Source organism: Macaca fascicularis, chromosome 13 (assembly GCF_037993035.2).
Source record: "Macaca fascicularis isolate 582-1 chromosome 13, T2T-MFA8v1.1".
Taxonomy (NCBI): Eukaryota; Metazoa; Chordata; class Mammalia; order Primates; family Cercopithecidae; genus Macaca; species Macaca fascicularis.
In genome coordinates, this window is record NC_088387.1 from 118,602,058 (window position 1) to 118,617,942 (window position 15,885).

At 49.6% G+C, this 15,885-nt stretch overlaps 1 protein-coding gene across 1 annotated transcript in view; it reads left to right on the plus strand.

Annotated features, from left to right (window-relative positions):
- The window catches only part of LOC141408275 (uncharacterized), a 17,627-nt gene extending 6,685 nt beyond the window's left edge, over positions 1-10,942 (plus strand). The window contains exon 2 of the mRNA XM_074010896.1: positions 21-10,942. Coding sequence (XP_073866997.1) covers positions 9,632-10,942 — 1,311 coding nt within the window. The 5' untranslated portion in view covers positions 21-9,631. The remainder of the gene's footprint in view (positions 1-20) is intronic.
- The last annotated feature ends 4,943 nt before the right edge of the window (positions 10,943-15,885 follow it).

A 15,885-nucleotide genomic window follows, 5' to 3' on the forward strand; every position in this document is an offset into this window, starting at 1 on the left:
CCATTTGTTTTATTTTGCAGGCAGGAAACTGCAGCTCTTACTGCCGCTCCTCAACGTGCTGGGAACACTCCTGCCTCAGGGGCTTTGCTGTTCCACTGCCTGGGCTTTACTCAGATGGAACTTTCTTTGTAAACATTATTGATTTCTAAAATTATGGTAAAATATACATAACAAAGGTAACATCTTTTTTTTTTTTGAGACAGGAGGGTCTCACTCTGTCACCCAGGCTGGAGTGCAGTGGTGCAATCACAGCTCACTGCAGCCTCTGTCTCTCGGGTTCAAGTGATTCTCCTGCCTCAGCCTCCCAAGTAGCCGGGACTAGAGGCACGCACCACAACGCCTGGCTATTTTTTTTTTGTATTGTTAGTAGAGACAGGGTTTTGCCATGTTGGCCAGGCTGGTCTCAAACTCCTGACCTCAAGTGATCCGCCCGCCTCACCGTCCCCAAGTGCCGGGATTACAGGTGTGAGCCACTGCGGCCAGCCCATCTTAGCCATTTTAAAGTGTGCAGTTCAGTGGTATTAGGTACACTCACACTGCTCTACAGCCTTCAGCACCCTCCACCTCCAGAACTTCTCATCTTCCCAGACGGAAGCTCAGCTCCTGTTGGACACAGACGCCTCAGCCCCGTTCCCCAGCCCCTGGCAGCACTGTTCTGCTTTCCATCTCTATGAGTGTGACTCCTCTAGGGACCCCGTATAAATGGAATCATGCAGGATTTGTCCTTTTGGGCCTGGCTTATTTCACTGACCCTAATGTCCTCAAGGTTCCTCCATATGGTAGCAGGTGTGACAATTCCCTTCCTGTTAAGGCTGAAGAATAGTCCACTGTGTGGATGTGGCACAGGATTTTCTCGGTGCCACTTCACCAGCCGGAGACCTCCGTGGTCGCTGGTGCCCCTGCCTGGCCTCACTGGGCCCAAGGCTCGCTGCTGGAGGTACTCCACACACACAGCCCAGTGGGCTGTGCTTGGCTTGCACCTCAGCCCAGATCCCACGCTTGCCACAGGTACGCTCAGTCGGTGATTGGGCCAGGTGTGCGACGACATGCTTCTGCCCTGGGCATCAGTGTCTGGGTGAGGGGAATGTGGCGGTGCCCAAAAACCCAGACACACCAGGAACCGCAGAGCCCCAAGGGTCTCACAGCTCAACCGTTCCCGCCACCCGTGGCTCGGCGATCAGGGCATGTTACAGCCCTGGTTCAGGGAGTCGGAGGTCTGGGCTCTTGGGAAACACTGCAGCTTTCCCGCTTCCCACAACTTCAGTAAACAGGGGTGTGTGGCACCCAGCGGCTTTTCCCCCACTGCTCAGCAAGCAGGAGGGAGGGTTATGGTGTTACAGCCCTTTTTTGCACCCACTGTTCTGCAGGTCCCAAGTTCTTGTCCCACGTCCAGAAGAATGAACTTATGCAGACAACCGGAGAGTGAGCAGGGCAGAAGCAACTTTCATTGCATGAGGGACCGGCTCCCAGTGTTGAGGGGACCTGAGAATGGGCATCTGCTACCTGAAGGTGAGTAGTCTCCACCCAAAGGTGGTAGCCCCGCTGTGTGGCTGAGTCCAGGGTTTTTATGGGCTCAGAATGGGGGAGTGTGTGCTGATTGGTCCATGGGTGGGCCTAGAAAAATCCCCATTTGATTGGCTAAAAGGTCATGGACTTCACCTGGAACTGGCAGCCCGGTTTTCCAGCTTCAGGCTGTCTTTGACTTGAAGGTCAGTTTCACTGGGGACCTGCCCCAGTCTGCCTAGAATCTGTCTTCTGCCACTCTCAGAGGAACCACGCTTCGCGTATCCAGTCGCCATTCACAGGACCCTGCGTTGTCTTTGCCTCTCGGGCTTCGTGAAGAATGCTGCTGCGGACAGGGGAGTGCCCCTGCCTGTTTGTGTCCCTGCTTTCCATTTCTTTGGGAGGTAGTGGAGGGGAGATTGCGGGGTCCTGTGGTCATTCTGTGTTTGGCTCTCGGGGGAGCAGCCATCCTGTTTTCCATAGCAGCTCTGCCATCAAATGGCACTTTCTTAGTGAGGCCTCCCGGATCTCTCCCCGAAAATATTGCAACTCCTGGCTCACTTTCCTTCTTCCTGTAACTTATCACTGTGGAACTATCAGATGTGCCCGCGCCCAGGAGAGCCAGCAGTGAGCCCCCTTCCCCTCTCCGTGGTCAGTGTCTTCATACGGGGAGTTTGGAGGTGGCTGTGGTGGGAGGACTCACTCCGCAGAAATCAGCCAGTGCTGCAGGTCAGGGGCCGCCATCCCCCAGAGCTGCTGGGAAACATTTACCAGCACACCGGCGGCCTGCTTTCAACGTCTTTCATTTGTATGTATTTTGGTCTGTTTCTCTACCTAGAAAATGAACTCCCTGTGGCAGAAGTTTTGTCCCTCTGCTCCCTTCTTGGTTCCCAGCTCCTGAAACAGAACCAGACTTCTAGCCAGGGCTCAGTCAACGCTTGCAGGATGTTTGTTGGCACCAGGGTGTGCCAGGAGAGGTGAGTTCTGAGAGGGCAGTGTGAGGAAGGGGCAAGCCTCGTGGCTGTCTTTGGAGAGGAGGCCTGGGTGACATTTCCTGCATCCTTTCCCTTCCCCTGAGGCAGCACGATCGGCTTCTCTGTGGGCACGGAGGCCTGCTGCTCGCCTCGCTCTGCCTGAAGGGCCAGCAGCTCCATCAGTCCTGTCTGCACGGGAGAGCACCTCCATGCCTGTTAGTGCAATGCTTCCCGGCCTTTATAATGTCAGGGCATGGCTAGAAAATGTGATTTCTACAGCACATTGGGGCCAAGTGGAGGGGGTTGGGCGCACCTCTGAGGGCCTCAGTGAAAATTTTCATTGAATTCTTTAGATGCAGTCATGCACTGCATAGCAACATTTCTGTCAATGATGCATATTCAACAGTGGCCTCATCAGATAACACTGTGTTTTTGCTGTGACTTTCCTATGCTTAGATACACAAATCCTTAGCGTTGTGTGACAATTGCCTGCAGGATTGAGAGCAGTGACCCGCTGGATGGGTTTACAGCCCAGAAGCCATAGGCTGTACCACAAGGCCTGGGTGTGTAGTGGGCTGTACCATCTAGGGGTGTGAAATCACCAAGGACACCTTCCTTAGAACCCATCCCCATCAAGGGATGTGAGGCTGAGTAACCGGGCCGCGTGGGAGTTCAGCACTGAGCATGTTTCAGTGAGTGACTGAAATAATGAGCGTTCCGATCGGGCCCTCTCTGGCTGGCACCTGTGAACCAGTCGCTTTGCGCCCATTATTTCTTGTTGCCACAACATCATTATAAACTGCTGATCGCTGTTTCTTTGTCAAACGGGAGGAGATAACGTCAGGGTCATGAGAAATGTTTGCAGAGGGAGCGAGTGCCTCGAAAGTGCTGAGACCAGGCGCTAACACCCGGAGGTCCGGTCGCTTGCGGGGTTAGCCGACACGGAATAAGCGCGGACTTTCCCTGCATCCCCGAAACTCCCCCTCCCTGGCTCGTCAGCGGCATCAGAACTCTCTCCTCATCTCTGTCAAGGCGGATGTGAGAAATCTTGCTCTCTTGTCTTCTTGCTTTGGCCAAATGGAATAAACCTTTCTCTGTCTCCAGACAGCTGTGTCGCAGTGTTCAGCATCAGCTACACAGCAGGTACATGAACCTGGTATTTGGGCTTCTACAACAACTGTACTTATAACGCCAATAAAGTGCAAAGTATTAGGGAAGACCAAAGACCGTTAGTAGCAAACTTGTATACAACTTCCAAAGAAACACTCTTCAAACATTTCATGAGCAACTTCCAGAAACATCACTTTTTCCTATCAGGTTTATAATTAAACTAGCTGTAGACTTCCCATCTACAGCTTTTTAATGATGATCTCTTGAAATTCTTTTTTGCCTCACTTTGTCGTCCAGGCTGGAGTGCAGTGAAGCAATCATAGCTCACTGCAGCCTTGAACTCCTGGGCTCAAGCAATCCTCCCACCTCAACCTCTTGAGGAGCTGGAACTACAGGTATGCACCACCACACCTAGCTAATTTTTATTTTTTTTGTAAAGGCAGGATCTCTGTATGTTGCCCAGGCTGGTCCTAACACCTGGGCTCACGCAATCCTCCTGCCTTGGCCTCCCAAAGCACTGGCATTACAGGTGTGAGCAACCTGCCCAGCCTCTTCAAATTCTTTTCTTCTTTTTGAGATGGAGTTTCGCTCTTGTTGCCCAGGCTGGAGTGCAATGGCACTGTCTCGGCTCACTGCAACCTCCACTTCCCGGGTTCAAGCGATTCTTCTGCCTCAGCCTCCTGAGTCGCTGGGATTACAGGCATGCGCCAACATGCCCAGCTAATTTTGTATTTTTAGTAGAGACGGGGTTTCTCCATATTGCTCAGGCTGGTCTCAAACTCCTGACCCCAGGTGATCCACTTTGGCTTCCCAAAATGCTGGGATTACAGGCATGAGCCACTGTGCCCGGCCCAAATTCTTGATAGTCACCACTGATAAGAAACTCTGGGGCCGGGCGCGGTGGCTCAAGCCTGTAATCCCAGCACTTTGGGAGGCCGAGATGGGCGGATCACGAGGTCAGGAGATCGAGACCATCCTGGCTAACATGGTGAAACCCCGTCTCTACTAAAATATACAAAAAACTAGCCGGGCGAGGTGGCGGGCGCCTGTAGTCCCAGCTACTCGGGAGGCTGAGGCAGGAGAATGGCGTGAACCCGGGAGGCGGAGCTTGCAGTGAGCTGAGATCCGGCCACTGCACTCCAGCCTGGGCGGCAGAGCGAGACTCCGTCTCAAAAAAAAAAAAAAAAAGAAACTCTGTATGCAAAAACAGATGAAAATGTTAAACAGCCCTTCCTTTCTTTTTATGGAGAAATGTAAAGTTGCAATTAGATTTTATATCCACTCAAACATTTCCAGATCAAGAATTTTTTCATAGCATCAAAGCTCTCCATTGCAAAACACACATACATTATTAGTCACTCACCCTGCAACTCCTTTACGAGTCTCTAAAAGGGCATATTAGCCTCGAACAGTCTCCAAAACACAGCTTTTGGGCTCTGCCTGGAGCTGAGCCCCAGAGACCCACCAAACCATCTGCCAAAGCCCCCCATCTGAGCTGTTCTCCTCCTTCTTCTGCCTTGACCTCCAGCTCCCAGCAGCCCCAGGCCCTCGTCCTGAAGGTGCTTCATGGTCTGGGGCCAGCTGCTGAAATTGGGTGTGACCAGCACCCTTGGCCACACGAGGACGCACGTGCGTCAGCATGCCGTTGGCTGGCTGTTTCCCAATGTGTGCATCTTCAGTGGCTGGCTGTCCTGCTTAGCTCCCTCCTGGGAGCCTTGAGCAGAGTTATTCCTGGTTCTGGGGCTCAGGACACCTCAGGCCCCGTGCAGCTGCCCGGAGGACCAAGGGATCAGCATTCGAAGGCGTATCTGCAAAAGACTGGACACTGTCTAATGCGCGTTTGGGTGGCACTGGTGATGGCCCGGTGCTTCCCCCCTGAGAAAGCAACACACGTGTTTACAAAGGAATTCAATGACCTTTCTCCACATTGGTTTATTCTAAGATTGTAAATAACTTTATTCAATTTATAATTTTCTGAAACACCATCGGGGCTTTCTTCTATTTCTTCATGTGCTAATTCATCTCTAATTCAACATTACTGTCAAATACATTTTTCTTTGCAAAACCTCACTTGTTTCTAGAGAGTCACAGAAGATTATATGACTTTCTAAAAGGACAGAAAATAGCAATATGAATTTCAGTTCTAATTTCTCACTTACCAACCTCACACCCACCTTCAGCAGACCCTGCCACCCTCCCATGTGCCTGAGGGTCTGCCTGCAGGTGTGAGTTTGTCACTTTTCATTGTAAGAAGTTTGCCTTTTGTTCTTTTTAGAGTCTACTGGGCAGGTATTATATTGAGATTATTGGTAACAAGAGAATGAATCAAAACAGGAAAGAATGTGAAAGGTGACCTGGTTCCCTCCACAACATATCCTACAACGCAGTGCCCTAAGCTTTTTCTAAAGGCTCTGGGAAAGATTCTTGCACCATTCAACCATAGCTCGTCGGCTGCCACATTGTCATGATTCAGTGTGACACGTGTGAAAACATGGCAGCGTTGCTGACCCGCTCAGAAGGGCCTCTGCGAGGGGCTCATTAGTAGCAGTGACCATGGTGGGACTCACGCGGCACCTCCCTGTGATGCCGTGCAGTAGCTTGCAGTGGGAGTCCCTGCGTCCTCTTCCTGCCACCTCCCCTGTGCACTTGTCCTCCAAACCTACCTGAAGACCTGCAGGAGGAAGGCCTGCGATGCTCTCTTCTTGGGGTGGGAGTGAGAAAACATTTCTTCTACAAGGAGATGGTAAAACACAACCAGTGATCATGGAACCTGCCCTGAGATTTGACCAAGATGGAGGGAAGGACCCCTATGTCCTTGAGACCCCAGGAGAGGGATAGAGAGGAATTGCTGGGTCGTATACACCCGTTACGGTTACCGCACCCTTGTGGAGCTGCTTTCGCCCTTCCTAAGGGCACCAGAGTGATTGTGTATGCTGGGGCCGATGGAATCCTAGATCTGCTGAGATATGCTACTCGATCCAAAGACAATGTCTTAGGCATGGGGAGCTAGAAAATCCTGCCCTCGGAAGAGTGTCCCGGAGTTTTGCAGGGACTGAAAATGAACAGAGCTGCTGTATCCAAATTTCTGCAAATGCTGGAAGCACAGGGTGGCAGCAAAGTTTTGGGGCACATTAAGTTTGTTCCAAGTTAATTTGCTTTTTAATGCAATTATTAAGGCTGTTAGAAACTGTTCTTGTTTATACGGAAAAGTCACTGTCTTTTGTAACAATACCTGCTCACTCTCCTACTATGTCTTAACACTTCTCCTGTTAATTTCCTTGGGTTTGCCAGGTATGCAATCCCATTATCTGCTACTAATAATACTCTCATTCCTTCTTCCCCATCCTGCTAATAATAATACTCTCATTCCTTCTTCCCTGCATTACTAATAATACTCTCATTCCTTCTTCCCCGCACTACTACTACTAATACTCTCATTCCTTCTTCCCCGTCCTGCTAATAATAATACTCTCATTCCTTCTTCCCTGCATTACTAATAATACTCTCATTCCTTCTTCCCTGTACTACTACTACTAATACTCTCATTTCTTCTTCCCCGTACTACTACTAATAATACTCTCATTCCTTCTTCCCCGTCCTACTAATAATAATACTCTCATTCCTTCTTCCCCGTCCTACTAATAATAATACTCTCATTCCTTCTTCCCCGTCCTACTAATAATAATACTCTCATTCCTTCTTCCCTGTCCTACTAATAATAATACTCTCATTCCTTCTTCCCCGTACTACTAATAATAATACTCTCATTCCTTCTTCCCCGTCCTACTAGTAATAATACTCTCATTCCTTCTTCCCCGTCCTACTAATAATAATACTGTCATTCCAGCCGGGCGCGGTGGCTCACGCCTGTAATCCCAGCACTTTGGGAGGCCGAGACAGGCAAATCACGAGGTCAGGAGATCGAGACCATCCTGGCTAACACCAACACAGTGAAACCCCGTCTCTACTAAAAATACAAAAAACTAGCTGGGCGTGGTGGCGGCGCCTGTAGTCCCAGCTACTTGGGAGGCTGAGGCAGGAGAATGGCGTGAACCTGGGAGGTGGAGCTTGCAGTGAGCTGAGATTGCGCCACTGCACTCCAGCCTGGGCGACAGAGCCAGACTCCGTCTCACAAAAAAGAAAAAGAAAAATAATAATAATAAATAATAATAATAATACTCTCATTCCTTCTTCCCTGTACTACTACTACTAATACTCTCATTCCTTCTTCCCCATCCTACTACTGATAATACTCTCATTCCCTCTTCCCCGTCCCACTACTACTAATACTCTCATTCCTTCTTCCCCATCCTATTACTACTAATACTCTCATTCCTTCTTCCCCATCCTACTACTAATAATACTCTCATTCCTTCTTCCCCGTACTGTGTCGCTTACACAGTCTCACGTCTCACGGCCTCATCTAGCACTCCCTCAACATTTTCCGTTCAGGTGATCAATTGGTGGTGAGTGCCTCCAAGCTAAGCACCATCAGTTAGATCTGTTTCTGGCCTTTAGGAAGAAGGATTCCTTGCATTTCAGCAGAAAGTGGTGCCTGCCTAAGCCCCGCAGTGGGCTGGGGGCATTTGCAGTGTGGACCACGCAGCCCAGTGGTGGCAGCAGGGCTGGGCCAGGGCATAGCGGTGGACTGACAGGGCTAGAGGGAGAGAGCGTGTGTCCGCTCTGAGATCTCTGGGGTTGTGTCCCAGGGCACCATACACGGAGGAGCGCAGGCAGGTGAGACGGGAGACAGAAGGCGGGGGCAGCGAAGGGCGATGCTTTGCCCTGGGTGATCCTGAGGCTGGCAGGGCGGCCAGTGCTGCCAGGCCGAGAGCTTTGCACTGCGTGAGGCACACGGAATGGGGGCGTTTTGAGCACATCATGAGAGACTGCTTCGGAGTTTCAAATGTCTTGAAATGTCTGTCAGACAGGGACATGCGGGTCCCACTGGAGATTTTAGTACGTATTTCTTTCTTCCACAATTTGCACAGTAACAGTCATGGCAAACAACTAATTACATGTGGTGGTTGTTGTTGGCCCAAGTGGTACGATCACGGCACACTGCAGCCTTGACCTCCTGGGCGGGAGCAATCCTCCCACCTCTGCCTGGTGAGTGGCTGCGACCAGGGTTCCAACTACATATCCAGCTTCTGAATTTTAAATTCAAAAAATTGGTTCCTTCAGGCTAACGAAGATAACCCAAGTTTCGTGTGCATATGTGTTTTATGGGATATTCACTTGTTCCAGCAGCGTTTGTTGTTGAAGCTAACGTGATCTTAAAACTATGTATTTTTGAATAAGTATCGATTCACAGGCAGGTGCAGAAAAAGTACAAGGAGGCCCTGGGTCTCCTTCACACACTTTCCCCCCAGGGCAATGTCTTGCACAACTATAGATAACGTATGTTTTAATTTTATCTTAAGCAAATAATAACAGTGGATAAAGCATGAACAAGAAAGTAATGTAAAGTCACAAACGGCAACAATCTAAAAAGCAACAATAGAAGTATTTACATAAACGACGGCTCTGTGTTGCAGTGGAGTCCTGTGGGTCATTAAGAAGTGATGTCCATGTGTGGCCATGCGGCTCTTGGCTCTCAACGTGTTAGAAATCAACATGTGGCGGGCGAGTTTCCCAGGCAAGGCCGTTTAGAGCTGCACCCGGGAAGGTGGGCACGAGGGAGGTGGCACAGGGGAGGGGGGCTCGCAAGCTCCCCAGGGGCGTGCACTGCAGTCTCCAGGGGGGCGACGCGCAGAGTTCCCCAGTGTCCTGAATGCCCCTGCACGTGCATGCACACGCGGGAAGGGGCACGCTAGCACACGAGTGATGGTCAGGGAGCAGGGCGCAGGCCTCAGCGGGGATTTGAGTGTGATGCGAGGCGTCACTCTGCGGGCAGGCGCGTTTCTCAGTGTGACACACCCCGGAGGTGGCCCGAGAGGTGGAGCAGCCAGGCCCGGCTTCTACTTCGGCTTCGGGCTGCTGTGCCCAACGCAGACAGCGCGTCTGGAGACGCGTTCATTCCCGGTCCTCCCCAGAGGCTCAGGATGAGGGCGGATCCCCGCGGGCTGAGGAGCGCTCAGCCAGGAGTTCATCGGAGGGTTCCGGACTCCACCGAGCCCACCCGCCTCCCGCGGCCTCGGCCCGCCGGCTCCCCGGACGCAGACGGCTCCTCCAGCACCTGTGCAGACGCAAGCGCTCGCGCACACACCCACAACACACCATATACAACACACTACACACACAGCACACCAGACAACACACACCATACACAACACACACCACACCACACACAACACATACCACACAGCACACCACACAACACACACACCACATACCAGATAACATACACCATACACAACACACAACACACCACACACAGCACATACCACACAGCACACACACTACACACAACACACAATACACAACACACACACCACACCACACACCAGACAACACAACACACCATACACAACACACAACACACCACGCACAACACATACCACACTGCACACACAACACACAACACACACCACACCACACCAAACAACACACCACACACAACACCACACACCATAGACAACACACACAAACACAACACACCATACACAACACAACACATAACACACCACGGAGTACACAAAGCACAGCACACACACCACACACACCATAGACAACACACACAACACATACCACACACCACACACACCACATACAACACACACCACACACCATACACACACATCACACATCACACATACAACACACCATACCATAAAGACACCACACAACATACCACACATACACCACACACCACACATCACACCATACACTACAGATACCACATATGCACACACCACACACATACAACACACTATACCACACGTACCCAACACACAACACACTATACACACACCACAGACACAGTACACCACACCCACATCACACACACCACACATGCCATATGCCACACATACCACACAACACATACAACGCACCATACCTACACACCCCACCATACACACACCACATACATTCAACACACAACATACTATACATATACCACATACACCAGGCATTACACACACACCACAGTATACACACACACAACAGACACATCACACACACCACACAACATACACACACCACACCATATGCACACACCACTCCCCTCATACACCACACCATACACACACCACACACCAACGACCCGCCTTCCGCACACACAGCACTGTGCTCCCACCCAATGCCTCGCTCTCTGCCCCACCCTGTGTGATTTTTCTCTTTTGGGGGGTGGCGGGGGTGGTGCCCTGCAGACTGGGGAAGAGTGCAGGCTGGGTGAGGGAGGGGTGCTCTGAGCCCTGCGCCCTCCCTGTGTCCCGGGATGCCAAGCTCCCAAGTCAGGGTGTGTGGAGCCCAAGCTGCCGGCCTGCCGGTGATGACTAGGCCAAGGAGCGTGGAGCCACCTCTCTGATTCCTAAAGCGACTGCAGTTGTTCACCCTTCTTGGGGTTCTGCTTCCCTGCCTTGGCCTCCCCAGCCCCCAACACTGGTGTTCACCGAAGAATGTTCTGTGGAACATTTTCGGAGTCAGTAGATGCCTCTCCCCAAAGAGCCAACAGCTGTGTTACCTGAAACAGTGTCTTCATCGCAAGCCTTCCTGCTGCCCAGGATAGAGCTAGGACGGGATTTTCTCACATTTTTTTTTAAAACTTCAAAACCCTTTTTGCTAATCATCTCACAACTTAGGTGACATGAGACACATTTTTGGAAACGTTTTGGGGACACTGTGACCTTGAAGATGATGACAAATGCAGAATGAGATAGCCTGGAATGGACGTGTGGTTAGATTTCATCCTGGGGGCACTGAAGTCTGGCGTAATTCACTGAAATGCTGTAAACCAGCCTGCATTTCCTCCCAGAAAAAACCTCCATCTTTACTTCAAAGATATATGAAGACCAAGAGAAATGTTTTCCTTTTAATTCATTTCAACCGCATTTTGCTGACTGTGGCCTCCAGGCAGCTGTGTCTGAATATGCTGCTTCTTTGTGAAGAAATCTATACCCACACTCCCTTTTTCAATTAAGAAAATTCACATGCACAGATGGGCTGCTTCTTGATTTACAGAGAACATAACTTTTTATTTATTTTTTTTATTTTTATTTTTATTTTATTTTATTTTTTTTTGAGACGGAGTCTCGCTCTGTCGCCCAGGCTGGAGTGCAGTGGCCGGATCTCGGCTCACTGCAAGCTCCGCCTCCCGGGTTCACGCCATTCTCCTGCCTCAGCCTCCGGAGTAGCTGGGACTACAGGCGCCCGCCACCTCGCCCGGCTAGTTTTTTGTATTTTTTAGTAGAGATGGGGTTTCACCGTGTTAGCCAGGATGGTCTCGATCTCCTGACCTCGTGATCCACCCGTCTCGGCCTCCCAAAGTGCTGGGATTACAGGCGTGAGCCACCACGCCCGGCCGAGAACATAACTTTTTAATTTTTTTATTATTATTTTTCGAAATGGAGTCTTGGTCTGTCACCCAGGCTGGAGTGCAATGAAATGATCTCGGCTCACTGCAACCTCTGCCTCCCAGGTTCAAGCGATTCTCTTGCCTCAGCCTCCCAAGTAGCTGGGATTATAGGCGTGTACCACCATGCCTAGCTAATTTTTGTATTTTTAGTAGAGACAGGGTTTCATCTTGTTGGCCAGGCTGGTCTCAAACTCCTGACCTCAAACATCCGCCTCAGCCTCCTAATGTGTTGAGATTACAGGCGTGAGCCACGGCGCCCGACCTATAGATAACATAACTTTTTTAAAAATTGAGAATTTTCAAAAAAATTTCAACTACACAAGAGAATGGTTTGATGACCATCCAAATACCTCTGTCACCTACCTTCAATAATGATCAACACTTGCTAACCTAATTTGGAATGGTATTCTGGAAGTGTTTTTTTTTTCATGTGCATTACTAGGCCTGACTCTGATACCGGAATCTATTACAGTCTCTTGTCATTTTAGGTATCTTCTGTGAACCTGCCAGGCTTCCTTGACTTGTAGGGTCTGGGACAGTCTCACTGGTTGTCGTTACACAGGTCTGATTGTTAACCCCAGGCTTATTTATAGAGAGACCCTTACTTTCACTGCAAACATAGTATATTTTTAGCCATTAGCTGTCAACTGTTCCTGAAACGATCTTTTCACCAGATGCTCCTCCGCAGCTTCCAGCCAACCACCGTCTTCCATTATTTATGATGCCCCTGGTCCCTTACTGTTTTCTCTATTTCCCAGCAAGCCCTCCAGGCTGTTCCATGTAGAAGACATCAAGTCAGGTTTGGCCCTCCCAGCAAGCCTGGTGTAGACCCAGCCTCCTCCACAGAATCGTGTCTGCCCTGGCGGCACTCAGACTGGGTTCAGCAGGGAACGGCCGGGAGGGTATGAGACCGGAAGGCATGGTGTTGAGAGCGGCTTTGCTCGTCTCTTTCTCTCGCAAGCTGTTGGAAACACTCACAAGTAGGGCACCTTGGCAGCTGAGGATTTGTCATGGACATCTGGCCTGTTGGTCTGCCCTTCCAACACCCCTCTCCCTAACCGATCATGGGCTGAGGGGCTGCCAGGCAGAGCAGCTCCCGGCCAGGCCCAGGGTAGTGGAGTCTGCACCTCAGGCTCCCACAGAGATCTAAAGGGCTGGGCAATCTGGAATCTCCCATGAGACTGGATATCCAATCATTACATAACAGAGCTCTTTTGCCTTGAATTGCAAGCAAGTGTAGTCTTAGAGCTACTGGCAGCTGTTTCCTGACCTATGCAGAGAACTCCTTTCTAGTAGCTGAGTATTCAGACAATGCACAGAGAAAAAAGGGTTGAGATATGGAGGAGACAGAGAAAGAGAAAGGAGAGACAGAGGGAGGAAGAGAGAGAGACAGTAGGAGGGAGAAAAGGGGTGAGAGAGAGAAGGAGAGACAGAGGGAGGAAGAGAGAGAGACAGTAGGAGGGAGAAAGGGGGGAGAAAGAGAAGGAGAGAGAGAGGGAGAGAAGAAAAGCTAAGTGAAGAGAGAGACACACACATACAGAGAAGATAGACCAAGAGACAGAGCCAGAGCTGTTAACATGCTTTCAGCCCTGAATCCAGCCTTGCCCGAGGTGCGTTCTGCTCTAACCCTTCTCATTTATGTGATCCAACATATCTTTGTTTCCATTTGTTTGCTTAGGTAACTTGTTGAACTTCTTTCTTTTCTTTTTTTTTTTCATTTTTTGAGGTGGAGTCTTGCTCCGTTGCCCAGGCTGGAGTGCAGGTGCGCAAGCTCGGCTCACTGCAACCTTCACCTCCTGGGTTCAAGTGATTCTCCTGCCTCACCCTCCTGAGTACCTGGGATTACAGGCGTGCACCACCATACCCAGGGTTTCACCATGTTGGTCAGGCTGGTCTCGAACTCCTGACCTTGTGATCCGCCCACCTCGCTCTCCCAAAGTGCTGGGATTACAGGCATGAGCCACTGCGCCCGGCCAACTTGTTGGATTTCTATCACCTGCAACCTAAAGTACCCCGAACAAAAAAGATGAGAGCTGTGGTTCTTACAGTATGGGGATGTTTGAAGTCAAAACTATTTTTCTCACAATGCCAGGATGACATGTACCTTCTTCTCTGTGTTGAGCATTGCTCTCATGGGTGCAAAGTCAGTGATGAGTTCAGCAATCTGTGCCCAAGAGAGCCACACCATGGTACACACTGTACCAGCATTCATTGTGTTTTTCATACACCTGCACTGAAGCAACAGAAACAAAAATAAAACCCCGCTTCTCTTAAGAATGTCTTTAATGAAGCCGTAAAAATGACTGGTTTTATTAAATTTCAACCTTTGAGTAGACTTTTTTTTTAACATTCTCTGTGACAAATTGGGAAGTACACAGGAAGCATTTCTGCTGAATAGCTGAGTATGACCAGTTATCTGGAGGAAAATATTTTGGTTCTCCCAAGATCAAAGTTCCTCCCCTACAATGCAACCCACTGAGAATGCAGGTATCATCCCTCTTTAAGTCCCCTGGTGGGGACTGGTGTTCAGGAGCCTTTGCAAAGATGCAGACACTGTGGCTCCTGTTACCGCTGTTGCTCCTGAGTAATAGGCTGCGTTTTGTCTCTGAGTCGGTAATCTCACGTCTTCTGTTAACACCCATGAATCTGGGACAGGCTAATTTCTTAGCTTGCAAGGAGGGTACACATCTCAGACTCTTGGCAGTTCTTTCCAAAGGCCAGAAGTAAAGTACACTTGATCATCAGATAAAAATTAGGTATTATTAATAGTGCACAGCAGGCATTGGCAAACTCCAGGCTATGAGCCAGATTCAGTCTGCTGCCTGTTTTTCTATGTTCCATGAACTAAGAATGGTTTTTACGCTGTAATATGGTTGTTGTACAAGTACCTATATAACATCTTCAATGTTGACTCTTGGTCTACAAAACCTAAAGGATTTACTATCTGGCCTTTTCCAGAGAAAACTTGCTGCCCGTGTCTGTAGAGCCTTATCTGTGTTCCACATCCCAGCAGTTTGAATTGTCCAGGTCTTCCGTGGCTCTGCTGTATCCCTGCACGGTTTGTTAACGTGCCCCTGGGTTGGGAGCACATCACAAAGCCCAGACGGATAACAGTCTGTGCAGGTCTGCGACGATGGCGACCATCTGTCTTTCCAAACATCTAAACAGATTCTTCCCAAGTGTCTTACATTGGGGTGATAAATTCTGGTCATGAAACATATTTTTGGGCTACTGCTGGCTATTCTTCTGGAAGAGATAGTTCAAGTTCCAAAGATTTCCCTCAAAGGAGGAATCCCCTGGGCTAGCAATGTCCGTATGTAGTAATGAGTGCTGTTCTCATCTGATGCTGCCACTTGAACCCCTGCCAGCAGCAAGTGCTGGGCTGCCTTGGAGATTCCTCAGAGCCTCTTGATCATCTTGCTTTTCTAAAGTATGTTTTTTATGGCGTAAAACTGTTTCCCCCATACCTAATAGGAAAAAAGGAACATCGACTGAAGACAGAGGCTAACAAACGGTAGATACACAATGGTGTGGGGCTGCTGCAGCCTGGGGGTGGCAGGGGAACTGGAAGGACTCTTCCAATTTCAAGATGAAGTTTATTCTACAATGGGATGAAACCCGTATCATTACTTCTTGTACTTGATTTTAGCAGTTATGTGTACAGACTGTTGGACTGGGCTCTCTGAGCTCAAATACCAGCTTTGCTACTTCTGGTTGTGTGACCATAAGTTACTTAACCTGTTTGTGTCCTAGTTGTCTCATTTGTTTTTAAATGATATG